Source organism: Phytophthora cinnamomi (genome assembly GCF_018691715.1).
Source record: "Phytophthora cinnamomi strain GKB4 chromosome Unknown Contig37, whole genome shotgun sequence".
Taxonomy (NCBI): domain Eukaryota; phylum Oomycota; class Peronosporomycetes; order Peronosporales; family Peronosporaceae; genus Phytophthora; species Phytophthora cinnamomi.
The window spans coordinates 1,617,623-1,631,366 of NW_027150970.1; the positions used below are offsets into that span (position 1 = coordinate 1,617,623).

The 13,744-nt window shown below is 57.6% G+C and overlaps 5 protein-coding genes across 5 annotated transcripts; 3 read left to right on the forward strand and 2 right to left on the reverse strand.

Annotated features, from left to right (window-relative positions):
• Nucleotides 1-18: 18 nt before the first annotated feature.
• Nucleotides 19-633, forward strand: IUM83_11977 (CMGC/MAPK protein kinase; the record flags this gene model as incomplete). Its single annotated transcript, XM_067936572.1, has 1 exon — nt 19-633. The coding sequence occupies one exon, from the start codon at nt 19-21 to the stop codon at nt 631-633; it is 615 nt and encodes a 204-aa protein (XP_067792092.1).
• A 39-nt stretch (nt 634-672) lies between these two features.
• Nucleotides 673-1,037, forward strand: IUM83_11978 (CMGC/MAPK protein kinase; the record flags this gene model as incomplete). Its single annotated transcript, XM_067936573.1, has 2 exons — nt 673-795; nt 873-1,037. 2 exons carry the CDS (start codon nt 673-675, stop codon nt 1,035-1,037), a joined length of 288 nt encoding a protein of 95 aa, XP_067792120.1.
• A 2,414-nt stretch (nt 1,038-3,451) lies between these two features.
• IUM83_11979 (Poly(A) polymerase) lies at nt 3,452-5,470 on the forward strand (the record flags this gene model as incomplete). Its single annotated transcript, XM_067936574.1, has 4 exons — nt 3,452-4,150; nt 4,213-4,434; nt 4,496-4,953; nt 5,074-5,470. 4 exons carry the CDS (start codon nt 3,452-3,454, stop codon nt 5,468-5,470), a joined length of 1,776 nt encoding a protein of 591 aa, XP_067792121.1.
• A 1,960-nt stretch (nt 5,471-7,430) lies between these two features.
• Nucleotides 7,431-8,465, reverse strand: IUM83_11980 (uncharacterized protein; the record flags this gene model as incomplete). The annotated part of the gene is made up of 3 exons (XM_067936575.1): nt 7,431-7,808; nt 7,896-7,998; nt 8,083-8,465. The coding sequence occupies 3 exons, from the start codon at nt 8,463-8,465 to the stop codon at nt 7,431-7,433; spliced, it is 864 nt and encodes a 287-aa protein (XP_067792053.1).
• Nucleotides 8,466-9,509: 1,044 nt separating this feature from the next.
• On the reverse strand, nt 9,510-13,599 carry IUM83_11981 (uncharacterized protein; the record flags this gene model as incomplete). The annotated part of the gene is made up of 3 exons (XM_067936576.1): nt 9,510-9,878; nt 9,970-10,116; nt 13,219-13,599. 3 exons carry the CDS (start codon nt 13,597-13,599, stop codon nt 9,510-9,512), a joined length of 897 nt encoding a protein of 298 aa, XP_067792052.1.
• Nucleotides 13,600-13,744: the final 145 nt, after the last annotated feature.

Here is a 13,744-nt window from a genome sequence, read left to right on the forward strand (position 1 = left end):
GTTTCTGTCCTGGACGTAATGCGCCCGCCATCGCTTGCTAACTTTGAGGACACATACATCGTCACCGACCTCATGGAAACCGACTTGCATCGAGTTATTAACTCACCGGAGGCGCTATCAAGCGACCACATCGCTTTCATCACGTACCAGTTGCTGTGCGGATTGCGCTATGTTCACTCCGCGCACATTATTCACCGCGACGTGAAGCCGTCCAATGTGCTGATCAACCGCGACTGCCTGGTCAAGCTTTGCGATTTTGGACTGGCACGGGGCATCGACATCCGTCCGGTCACGCCAAACAGTATCGATGGGAGCAGCACACCAAGCAGCCAAGATGGGGAGGTTGCATTAGACGAAGCCTTGACAGAGTACGTGGTGACCCGGTGGTATCGCGCACCTGAGCTTCTGCTGGCGAGTCGGTACTCGACGGCAATCGATCTGTGGGCTGTAGGATGCATCATTGCGGAGATGTTCACCCGCAAGGCGCTGTTCCCCGGCCACGACCACGTACATCAACTGCACTTGATCCTCCAGCTTGTGGGTAGCCCGCCTCCCGACGATATGGGTTTCGTCACCAACATGAAGGCCAAGCGGTGGATGGCGCGTCAGCAACAAGAGGTCCAAGCCAGCTGAACAGCGTGTCCGAATGCCCCAACCGAGGCGCTGGACCTCATGACGAAGCTGCTGCAGTTCGACCCGCGCAAGCGCATCACGGTGGACGAGGCCATCGCTCACCCGTTCCTGGCGCCATGCCGCACTGATGGTGTTGATATGGGCTCGGGCGTCTGGCGACGAGTGCGTTCGACTTCTCGTTCGAGCGGGAGAACAAGGGTAATATGGACAAGAACACATTGCGCCGACTCATTTTCGAGGACGTCTGCCACTTCCACCCGGAGGCCACGGCTGAGCTGGAGCAGTTCACGAAGGAGCAGGAGCGGCTGAGGCGCTTAGAGGAGGAAAAGCGGAGGAAGGAGGAGGAGGCCCAGGCCAAGAAGGCAGCGAGTCGGGCCGGGAAGAGCTGGGCGGTCAGCGTCTAGCGCTAGACTTTAGCATGCAATGCAGCGCCGGTAGGCTGACGTCAGGTCATACGAAAAGTATCATTAACGAGTTGGAGTTGCAGCGTGCTCTCTGCAGACGCAGCGGTCGAAGCAGCATTTTGGTGAATCGCTGCGGGTTTTGGACACCGACAACGCTGCAACGGGGTTCCACAAATGACTACTGCACAGTATCCGATAACGCATTCTCCACTTATCGGATACCTTGTTTTAGGCGCAGGGAATGTTGAAAGCAAGTCAACCATAGCGAGTCGCAATGCGACGGGGTGTCTTCCGTGCTGCAAATTGCAGTGCAAAGTCTTCCCTTGGCAACGCTGCCATAGAGATGTCCTCATCCGAAGACGTCCACAACAAATCGATAGTACGTCGCGCCACGTTCATCGCCGTGGAGATTACAGTATTAATAAGCAACGTCAGGTGACGGAGTAGACAAGCCAGTCGGGTCATTGCCGCTTAACAATGCTCGCTGTGCTCAGCACAGTGTGCTGCGCAGGTCAGGGGTGAGTGAGGGCGCTGTTGGTGCGCATTTTCGCGACTGCGCGTGTTGCCCCTGGCCAGGGGCCCTGGGCTGCCCTATTGCCGCGTTGTGCAGGGCGCGCTCGGCCGTCTGGGTGGCGCTTATGTCGGCAACTGGTCAAAGAGGCAGGGACAGGTATCAGGGTCCGAGTATTGTAGGTCCCGCGCCGGCCGTGTCCGCGGTCGCACACCGCAAGACGCGTGCATGGGCCTCTGCATCCAGGCCGGGCGCGTGCACCGGCCAGCGGTGTCGCAAAGCAGGTCCCTCGCCACGACAGCGGAGCTCTTCGTGCGCTCGTGCGCCAGTCTGCTGCAGCGAAAGAATTCTCGCCAGTCTCCGGCTCCGGCGTCGGGCGCCCCGCTCACTCACACCTCACCCGCACGTGCCGGCGCCGGCAATTCCCGGCACGAGGCTCTGATCGCACGAGCGAACGAGCGCTGCGGGTGCGGCAGTCGCGAGACCATGTGCCCGCATTACTGTGCAGTGCGTCCACATCAACGCGTGAACACGGCGGCCAGCTTGGCGAGGCGTGCATTGCGCGGGCTGCTTCGCCGCCAGCAGCCCGCGGCCACGAGCCGGGCCGCAAGTTGAAGCGGCCGCGATTTGTACAAATCGCGGCGCCTGTCATTCGGCGATCCGGTGTGCGAAATGATACCGACCCGCAGCAGCAGCCAACGCTTACCAGCGACGCTAAGACGCGGACGCAAGCGCGTATTGCCAGCGTAAAGTCGTCGAGGCGATGACCAGGCGACGACAGGCTGTTGCGCGAATCGCGGCGACTGGGTGCACGCAGTCCAGGAATCCACCCCCACGAACGAAAGTGCCGTTCGGACCCAATGCGCAAAACATGCTCCTTCTCCCGCGTTTTCCTCTGTAGCATTGCCATAGATTTGGACTTGGCTCTTGCATCCCAGCACAACATGACACAGCGCTCAAATCATCGTCCCATCAGAAACCACAACCCATACTGCCCCAGAAGCGGATGATTCTGGTTCGCCAGGTTGCAACTTTGGCCGAGCACTGAGTTGCCTCATAGGATGCAGCTTCGTGCGCTTGTGCTCTTTGCAGCGGAAGAGTCGGTGCGTGCACACGAATGTCCACACACGCCCGCAACCGAGAAAGCCTCGCCATGGCCTTCTACAGTGTGTAGCGTCGCGGCCGCGCCGCCGCTGATCACCATCGAGCAAATACGCAGCGGCGCCTCGTGTTCTTGTCTTCTTCACCCGCTGCACAGCAAAAGCTGACACAGCCTCTACGGCCTGTCGGCGCCATAGGTATGAGTCGAGCCCCTATTCCTGCCAGCCCGCTCCCGGCTCGAATTTGTGTATTTTGATGTCGCTTTTTGGCCCCCGGCTCTTCTCCATGGGCTGGACAGAAATAGCCGCGGTCTCTCTGTTGTAACCTAGCTGGCAATTTGTAAGCCTCGGTCGCTTCCTGCCAGTCCAGCTCTTCCTGGTGCGAGTCGAGTCGGGGGGTGTCGCCGCTCCTCGGATCTTCGCCATCGCCATCAGCTCGGCTCGCTGTCGGATTTGCGGCCGGGATTCTTGGCCCGCGCTGTCCTCTGCAGCTCGGCTGCCACCACCTGGCGCCGGATCGTTGAACCTGCTGACGCGGCTGCGGGTTCCGCTGGTGGCAGGCTGTTTTGCCAGAAGGCTGCAGACTGTCGAGTCGGTTGTCGGCTTGCAGCACAAGAGAGCTTGACCACCGCAGTGCGGCTCTCACCCGGAGCAGCGAAAACGCCGATCCACCCGCCCAGACACTTTGCAGACGTGGGCCGAGCGAGCTTTTGCTGCTGTGTACAGACAGCACCAGACAGCAGCCGAATCCATCGATCGACCTACTGCCCTGCAATACACCACCGCTAGATATCATGAGCTGCATGTGCTGGGGAGACGCCGAGCGCACGCGCAAGCTCAAGCAGGCGCACCGAGGACAGCGCGCCTTCGACGCCCACAAGAAGGACAGCGACACGTGCTCGGGCGGCCGCACGAGCTGCTCCAGCAGCCACGACGCCCTCTGGGATGACGACGACGTGTCCACGGCCGGCTCCGACGACGGCGGCTCGGTCTCCAGCTCGACGAGCTCGAGCTCGCGCGGCGGCTCGCCCGTCTCCAGCAAGACGCCGACCTCGGGCCGCTGCAGCTCGCGCTCGAGGCGTGCCACGCCAACTGGACGGAGAAGCGGGCCGAGCAGAAGGCCCTCCTACAGCAGACCATGCAGCCCCGCTGCCCAGCGGATCGCCCGGAGCCCACAGGACGAAGGACCAGGAGGCCTACTTGAAGACGCTGCGCCGTTGCCGCCGTCATTGCGCCGCGTCGTGCCCATCGTCGTCCCCGCCGAGCTCGCGCCGCCGAGCGAGTACGACCTGCGCAGCACCAACGGCCTCATGAAGTGCGTCAACGCCATCGCGCCGCTGCCGACGCCCGAGCAGCTGAGCGCCAAGCACCTCGTGATCAACGAGCTGCAGCGCGTCGTGGACATCTGGCTGCGCCGCACGCTGGACGCGCTCGAGGGCGCGCCCGAGACCAAGTCCACGGAGACGGCCACGCTGCTGCTGGGCGGCAGCTGGCACCTCAAGGTCGGCATGGCCGAGTCGGACCTGACGTCGTGGCCTTCATGCCGCACGCGGTCACGTCCGAGATCTTCTTCAGCTCGCTGTGCGAGCACTCCGGCAAGGAGGCCTCGGTCTCGGACCTCGTCGCCAGGAGGAAGGCGGCCGTGCCGGTGCTGTCCTTCCAGCTCAACAGCGTGCGCGTGGACTTGTTGTTCGCCCGCTACGCGCAGAAGCAGGCAGTGCCCAAGCACCTGCCGTTCCTGCCTGGAGATGAAATGCAGGTCATGCGCGGCATGGACGCGACGTCGGTCCGCTCGCTGTCGGTGGCTCGCGTGGCGTCCTCATTCTCGAGCTGGTGCCCAACGCCAGCGTGTTCCGCTCGTGTCTGCGCGTGATCCGCCTCTGGCGAGACGCCGCGGCCTGTACTCGAACAAGGCCGGCTACCTGGGCGGCATTTCGTGGGCTCTGCTGGTCTGCTTCGTGTGCCAAATGTTCCCGCGTGCGAGCGTGGCTTCGATCGTGCATCGGTTCTTCTCCCGGTGCTGGCGTCGTGGCGCTGGCCGACGCCCATTCTGGTGGCGCACCTGTCCAACGGCGGCAACGCCGACAATGTCCAGTGGGACCCGCAGCACAACATCCACGACCGAGCCCACCTCATGCCGATCATCACGCTGGCTTCCTGCCGTCAACACGGCTGTAAATGTAAACATATCGACTCTGCGCGTGCTGCGCGAGGAGTTCGCGCGCGGCCAGCGCATCATGGACGACCTGCGCCGCCGGAGTCTCAGCCACCCGTCGTCGTGGAACCAGCTCTTCACCCCACCGAGGTGCTTGTACGATACGACCACCACATTGCCATCGAGTTGCGCGCACCGAACGAGGAAGCTCTGGCCGAGTGGTCGAGCTTCGTCGCCAGCCGCACTCGCAAGCTAGTGGAAACTTTGCAGCATACGCCTTCGGTGGCCACCCTCCACCCTCTACCTGAGATCGTTCGACCACAAGGCCGAAGCAAAGGAGAACGAGGTGGTCGGCTACTACTTTATTGGATACACTATCAACGCACCCCGTCGCCGCAGCCTCGGCGTGGAGATCGCAGACATTCTTCTCGGGCGCCCGCTTCCAGAAATGCCGGGAACGGAGGAGCTCGCTAGAAATTGCGTGACATCAGCGACGCGGTACTTCCTCGCAACGGAGCTGGACGCTGCTGCTGAGAAGAAACCCGGCATGGAAGTCGAGATCAACTACCGCTCGTGGAACGACCTGCCCAGTGCCGTCTTCCTGGTGGCCGCACTGCTGCTGTCGGTGAACGCGCGAGGTTTATTCTCAGCCAAGCGCATCATGTGAATCTCGCCCTGGGCTTGTGTCGCTAGGGGTATGAATATGAACATCGTTCGAGCGGTTCTTTGGCAATGGCGTGATGGAAGAACTTCCCATCTATCACGGCACGGAAGCTGGAGGAACGCATGCGAGATATTTAAGAAAAGTTAATGCAAAATACGAAAACATTCACACAACACTGGCTGAGGTTTGATCGACAGTCTGCATTCGTAGCAAGCAAGACTCTTTGATTGACTCCAACTGCACGCCTACCGCCATGGTTCCAGATGGTGTCTTGATTCTCATAGCAAAATGTACCGCGATATCATGGCCAGAAGCTCGTCGTCGGCAATACCGCTGAAGTCCAGCGAGGCCACACGGTGCTTAATGGGTGTGCGATCGACTCACACGTCTTCGATTCCGCGCTTCCTCGAGACATTGGACGGGTTGTTTTCTTTCACAAAACTGTTGCCATCAGCCACTGGGTCTTCAAACTCCAGCACGGGAAAGTCGGAGAAATCGTCGTCTACGCTAGTCGAATCCATCACCTTACTGCTACTATCTCGCGCGCTACCTCCGGGGCTTAAACTAGCATCAGATGAAAGGCGCGTGTCGGTAATTGTTGATGGACGAGATTCTAACGCGGGAAGAGACAAACTGCTCGACTCTTTCAAAGTCACTGTTGGAGCTTCGTACAACATGTTCTGCTGACCCATCGAAGTGTCGGACTGGGTATCATTTTCCGCTCTCACCGGTGCATACACCGTAGACTCACACCCGCGTTGTTCGGACTGTTCTCGACTGCTGTCAACCCATCCATCATCCGAGGCGGACCGTTAGCTTCTCCTGATTCCGCATCGCCAAAGATGCCTCGTGAATGCTGCCGCGGGTGTCCATTTCGCTGAAAGACGTCCACCGAGCTCCAGTGTACTGATTGTCTGAGCTTTGTGTCAAAGTACTAGACATTCCCACAGCGTTGCCTTGAGTGGATGGTACACTAGGTGAATACGTTGCAACACTTGCTCGCATCGCTGGGGATGACCTCGACGTTACTGCAGCCTGGGACACTTGCGGTGTTGACCCACTTGACAAAACTTTCTGCACGATTGGAATCACGCTCACGTGCATGAAGCGCTCAATAGAATTGAGCACTTCAAACTTCCTTGGCTGGACATTTGTTGGCGGCTCGTTCAGGATGTTCAACACCATGCTAATGTTCTGCATCATTGACTGGGCTTTCATGCTGTAGATCGAGTTGGGAGGTGCAGTATTGTGTGCTAACGCTCGCTGCGCAGTCCGCAATTGATCTTCATACGAAGTCTTCAAGTTTCGGATCCTTTGCCAATACAATTGTGGGTTCTCCCAGGTCCCGTCTGCTTGAGTAGGTTGCATTGCTTGGGGTTGACTGCTGTTGCGAGTATGGGTATTGCGGCATTTGTTGCTGTTGCTGGTGCGGCAGTTGCGCCATTCGCGAGTTGCTGCGGTCCCGAGCTCGCTCCATCTCAGCTTCAGCGGCGATGTTCGGGCTGGCAAAGTCCCTCCGCCGATCATAGGCGAGTTGTATGGAGACTGAAACCCAGCTGGGCTTCCCATGTTGCTCGCAGCAGTTTGTTGCTGTGCAGCAAGCCGAAGCTCAAGTTGCTTTGCTTGATTTTGCCACCGAGCCAGTGCGCTCCTTTGGTTCCACAGCAGCTCTATTAGCACCGATTTGTCCAAATGCTGGATTTGGGCCGTGAACTCCTGGAATGTTGTAACTCGCGACTGGGGCGCATCGATCCAGAGTGTTGCATTTGCGCCTGCTGGTGCTGCATGTGGAAGTTGCCTTGCTGCTGCTGTACCTCCATCATGTTCCGAGGGATACTCTGGCTTGCCATCTCACTGACATTGCTATGAATTGCGAAATTCTGGCTGGTTGGAGGCGTCATCGACGAAGTCGGATAGAACTGGTTCCCCATCTGCTGCAGATTCTGCATGCTCATGACTCGACTCAGGTGTTCTGCTGTTGGTGCGATTGCATTCCGTCGCGTCCATATCCTTGGTTCTGGTTCTCCATCAGAGACTGAAACGACACATCGCCACTCATCGATTGGCGCGGGGTGGAGAACGACGACGACCTGCCGCTGCAGTTCACCTGCTCCTGCTCCTGCGCCTTCGCGAGTGCTTGGGCGTACTCATAACTGTGAGACTGCGAGATCTGGTTCTGCGAGTATCCACTGTCCATCCCGCTCGACACAGCAGGCTGCTGACCTTGCTCGCTTTGGTAGCTCTGCGCGGGGTCGTTGGTATAGACCGGCGCGTTGGCCTGCTCCAACTCGAACTGCATGAGCTTGTGGATCTCGTGGTCCATCGCCGAGACGTACTGGTGCTATAGTCCGCCGCAGCGACACAACAGCCGCAGAGAGCGTGAGCCCGTTGTTCCACAAAAGAAGAAACGATCGGGCGAGGAACTCACCCGCGTCGCTGCCTTCTGACACGCCTCCATCTCCACGTTCGTGGCGATCTGCCGGATCATGGCGTCGTCCTGGTTCGGGTGCGTGCTCTGCAACTGGCGGTACCTACAGTAAAATAAAATAAAAAAACAATAAAAAAAACCTTCAGCCACCCGTACCAGATCCTAGAAAGTCCGACAACGTTCCTACATTCTCTGCAGATAGGTTCTCCTCAGCTGCGTGTCTTGAGCGGGCGGGAGCTCCTCCCCAGCAGCAGCAGCTGCTGCTTCCTGCGTCTCCGCCTCCGCCTTTTCCGCCTTGGTCTCCTGCTTCATGTCTTCTCCTTCTCCTTCCTCCTCCTCGTTAACTGTAGCAAGAGAAGAAGACGGCGGCGGCGGCGGAGCGATCTGCTCGTTGTCCTCCTCCTTGTTCTTGTCCTTCTCCTCCTTTTGCCGGTGCTTCTCCTTCTTCTTGGGCTCCGCGTCCGGCGGCGGCTTGCGGTTGCGCGGGCTGGCGCGACGCCTGGGCGTGGCCGCCTTCTTGCCGTCCGTCGCCTTCTTGGGCCGCGGCGTGGTCTCGCGCGCGCGAGCCAGGCTTCCTGGGCTGCTGCGGGGTCGGCTTCGGCCTCGGCGGCCTGCATGGCTGGCTATGTCGGCTGACGCACGTCGACAACGCGCCGCTGGCTGGCGATGGCCCTTTCCGATCTGGGGACCTTTGGGCTTCGCGCGGCTCAGCTAATCACAGCGCGCGGAACGGAGCAGTTGAGTGCTGAGTTGAGTTGTTGAGTTGAAGGCAACCGGCCGAGTGGCAGACACTCGACCCGTTCTGTGGGCAACTGCGACACTGGCTGATCGAGTTGATCGAGGGTGGAGGACGGCAACTGCAACGCTTTGGTTAGAGAAAAATGCCGCGACAATTCGAGCCAGCAAGTCAGCCAACCCGCGCGAACCCAACTCATAACGCACTATTATAATGTAGCAGTTGCAGTTGTAGCATTAGAGCTCGACACAGAGGACCAGCCTTACCTGTGCTATAGGTGAAATCGATTATGTTCCGCCTACGAAGGCGAAGCGAGGTTTGGCTCGGTTGGACGGATTTGCGGCCGGCGCGAAATAAATTCCCACGTCACGATATGACGCTGCTTGGGACGGAGTTGCCAACTTGTGCACGGACCCCACCGGCGAGGGGGAAGGCCGCAAGAGTTTCCCCTGCGGCCACGCTTCGTTCGCGTGGGCAACCACGAGTCCCTGATGCTCTTCGTGTGGCGCGCACCGGTCTCCATCGCTGCATGGATCTGCACCACGCGCTGCATCGACAACTGGCACAAGGACAGTGGCGTGCGCTCGAGTTCCAGATCTAGTCGCGCTTCGAGTTCTAGGTCCAGGTTCCAGTCCAGTCTGGGGTCGGGTTTCCAGTCCGAACCTCGAGGGTCCTGAAGCGACCACCGAGGCGCGAGCAGCGAAAGTGTAGGCGGGATGCGCACACGCACGTTCTGCTGGTCGTAAGCTTTTTTTTGTATTACGACCGGTTGAACGTGCGTGCTCATCCCCACCCCCCTAAGTACGAACTTCCTCTTTCTGAAGTCGACCGCCGAAAGGTTTTCGGACAGGCCTCTCGCGAAGCGGGCGAATGTCGCCCTAGTCGGGACCTGACCGTCGCAGCTGCGCGAGGCGTCGCCGCAGCTCGCTGCGCACGTGCAGGCGGTCCACGCGCCGGGCCTCGAGCTTCGGCTGGGGCGCCGTCTTGGTCGTGAGGTGGATGTCCTTGCCGAACGTGAGCACGGACGTGCCCTCGCGCCGCTGCTGGGCCTTGTAGAACCGCCGGGCGAACACCGCCACCGACCGCAGCGCCGGGATGGCGCCCACCACGAAGGCCCGCAGCTCGTTCTGGTAGTACTCCCGCTCCCGCTCGACCCTGCTGGTCGCGATCGAGCCGGTCGCTGTGCGTCCTGAAAAGTAGCTCAGGTCGTCCACGTAGTGGCTCAGAATGTCCTCGAAGCGCCGGCGCTGGCCGGCAGGACAAGTCAGCAGCTCCCGCGACGTCGTTCTCCAGGAACAGCTCCGCCTGGGCAGAGCCGTCATCGATGACGCAACGCACCGTGGTCCCCAGGTACGTGCGCGTCTCGAACGCGGGATCAGATATCGCCCAGTGCTGCTGCCTCCACTTGCACTCCCGATAAAATGCAACCCCCGGTTGCGGCTCGGCGTGCTTCCAGCAACCGCGTCGCTTGATGAGCTGCAGCGCCTGATGACAGGAGCCACACTTCCGCTTCATCAACACGTAGCTGATGTGCATCACACCGACCACGTATCGGTGCAGTCGTCGGTCGACGTAGGAAGGAATGGTACAAGTCGTTCAGGAATGTCGTGGTCATGGAGCCGTAAAGCATGGCGTCTGATGGGATTGGTAGGCGGGCATCGTCCGGAATCGGTCGAGCTGCAGTCAGGTGGCTCCACTTCAGATACACCTTGTAGCTGGATCGAGCGATGAACCCCTGCAGCCGGGTGAACTCGATGATTCTGTTTACTTGAAGCGTAGCAAGAAGACCAAAGCGCGATGCATCCACGCGAATCTCCACAGTATCCAGGTGTTGGAGATCGCGGACGCGCAGGATGCATAGCAGTCGTTGACTGGAGCCACAAGCAGCACCTTCCTCGTTATCAACTTCTCGAGCTCGCTTCGTGCCTACTGTTCCGTTGGAGGATTGCTGGGTTGACGACGCCTGCCAGAAATATTTCTTCGTCGCGATTTTACCAATGATCGAGATGAGGTGAGCTTTGTGCAAACCTGGGTCCACCGTCATCACGATTGGCTGCTCTTCATCTTCGTCTTCGACGGATCCTTGAGACTGGTGTGAAAGTGGATGGTGAAGTAAATCGCTAACTTGAGATACCCCTTCTAGCAGCTCGATGAAATATCTGAAAGCGCTTATAGCCACGAGTTCCGATACCGATACTTCAATCGGCGTTTGGTTCACAAACTGTTGTTCCTTCGTGAAGAGCGCAGCGAGGTTGCCATGCACAGAATCGCCATTTGGAGGAACCAGAATACCGCTTAGATTTTGCTCACTGCTTTTGCAATTATTATGCTTCTCGCACCGCGCTTGCGTGAAGTCACCACATTTGATAATGATCGGGACAATGGAATCGCGTCCATTTTCAACTCGATAGACTCGAAACGGGCGTTCTTCTCTGTTCGGTTCTCCACTACTAGCACCACAAAATTCGGTAAGGTGTCGAAGCAAATCACGCTGTTTCCTCCAGCGAAACTTGTTGCTTCCAAATAGTCAACCGACGCCTTAATTGCTTGGTCTTCCTTGCTGTAATGGGATAGGGAGCGGTTTTCAATCTTTTGACTGTCTTCGATTGCTTTTATGCGGTAACAGCCACCCTTTGGAGATACCAATTAATGCACCGGGTATTTATCAAGAAGTCAGCAACGACAGCGGACATCATGAAAAGGTCACTTTGGAAATCCTGGGCAATAGGAAACAAGATCCCATGCACAGTGCGATATTCAGGTAACAGTCCAGCCCGCCGAATATCGGAACGTGGCAAAGCGTCAACGTGGGTCACCATAATCAGCAGTTCCTGTGTTTCGGTTTGAGTTTTGTCATCCGGTGAAAACTGATTCCGTCTCCATCGTGCATCGGGATGTACTCAATATTGGCTGCCGGGCAGCTCACACAACATATCAGGGGTAAGCTATCGACGTCTTGGCTTTGATTGTAGTCCTCGGTAGTAAGATTAAAAGTTCGGATTAAATACACGCCACGCTCGCCATCAAAATCTGTAGACACCATATTGCCACTCAAATGCAACGAGATCGATCCAGTACGATCATAGACTTCCAAATCTCCGCTATCGACATTTCCCCGAATGCATCCAAAAGAAGGCACCAATCTAAGCTTTCGGCTGGAATCTGTATCGAAACAGGACAATTAATCGTGCTGGAATCTCCAGCTCTCATTTTGAACAATTCCTTCACTTTACACTCTCCAAATGCCTGCAGCTCACGAATCGTCACTACTCGATTACATGTCAAGAGCTTTTCGCAAGGAAGTTGAATTGTGGGACAACTGTTCGCATTATGAGTATGACACTTCAAAAAGAGTGTACCGAGTGTCGCTGTCTTTTGATCACGACCGAAGTCAAACTTCAAACCCAGCTTCTTTGCCACATGTGATACTGCTTGCCGTCGTCGAATCCGTGAAAATGAAAGCAAAGAGGAACCAAACAGCAATATTTTTTCGTCTTCTCCGAAGAAAAATTTTGAATCCAGTAATTCCAGCACCTCCAGAAGCCACATCGACAGCACCATAGACTGACTGTGGAAATCGCCCAAACTTGACCATTTCTTGTGAGCCCTGTTTCGGCGAGAGCGAGTACCCACGGCAATGCAGGAACTACTCGGATCACTGAAAGCAGTGACAACAAAGTAACTCCTTGGACACAATCCGATCACTAACTTTCCGCCTACAGGAGTTGGCCAGCGGAGAACATGAGCCCCGCATACTCGAATGGTTGCGCCTTTGCGTATCCGAACCAGCTCGTGTGTATATGGGAAGTGAAACAAACAAACGATAACTTGCGTCCCATCGCTCCCCAAAAGTTCAATGCATTCATCCCACAGAAGTCGAGACACTTGGCCTTCGTAATCGAAGAGCTTTCCGCAGCAGAGAGATGCGAATGTCTTCGAATACCTACGCAAAGAATCATTAATCCACTGTGCTAAATGTCTTTGAGGTGAAGCTGGCCCTTGCCAAACGAGCCCAGACGTCTTCAACGACCCCTTTAAAGACTCAAGCGGGTCACCCGATTGGTGCCCATTGGTCGCTTGAAGCAGGAACATTTCACACTCTCGCGAGAGTACTTTCACCAAATCTGTCAGCAGCACAATCTTCCCAGGACAAAGAAACAGGTGCCATCGCATGCTCCGGACTCCGGTAAACATAACAGTCACCGCACTTTGCGTCGTTGAGTCATTGCAGCTCTGATGCTGCTCGATTTCCACGAAGAAGTGGCTGCTATCGCGATCTCTTTGCCTTGAAATCGGGCTCACGCTCGCCACACGACCAAAGACGCAATGAACACGTTTCCGCTTCTTGCTTTTTCTTGGCTGCTCAAGCCCATCACATCCTTCAGCCGTTGTAAATACCGAAATACCGTTTCCTACGCCACTTCCACTCGACCGTGCAGCAACGGCAGCCCACGGCTCAGTACCCGTATACAGTGGCGGATCCTTAGTCTCATAACTTGCTTCCAGAACCTCCACCACTTTTTCTCGTGGCCAATCCACAAAGTCGCCCTCAACCGGCATGAGTGACACTGGTTTCTCGTCATGCACTTCAAGGAACATGGAGCCCGCCGTTCGCACGCCGCCAAACGCCTTGTCCACCAGCACCCAGCGCTTCACGAGCACCAACTGATCCACCAGCTGCGGACTCGGGTCCAGCAGGAAACTTGGTAACTTTGCATTGTTATCACACAAATGCAGCGTGTCACAAGCGTCCACGTCCTCTCCGAAGTGCAGGAAGCCCGTGAGCCACACGCGACTCGACGTGTACGTCACCGCGTCCGCTTTAGGGGCAGTCTGAGGGCTCTCCGCAGTGGGTTGCGACGTCGCCCGTCTCGGGTCCACACTGCCGACCAAATGTCTGACAATTCCGCATTGGGCCAGCATCTCCAGAGCATTTTCGGCGGATCTTGAGGCCTGCAGCACGCGCAGGAGCTTCCGACGCTCAGAACTGCAGCGTCGGGGCCTCGAGCAGCCGGCAGCGAGCTGCTCCGCCTCCCTGCAATTGTCAAGATAGTAGATGGAGTTAGTGGCGGTGTGTACGGCGCTCTAGGGAGGTGACCATGCCTGGGGCGCC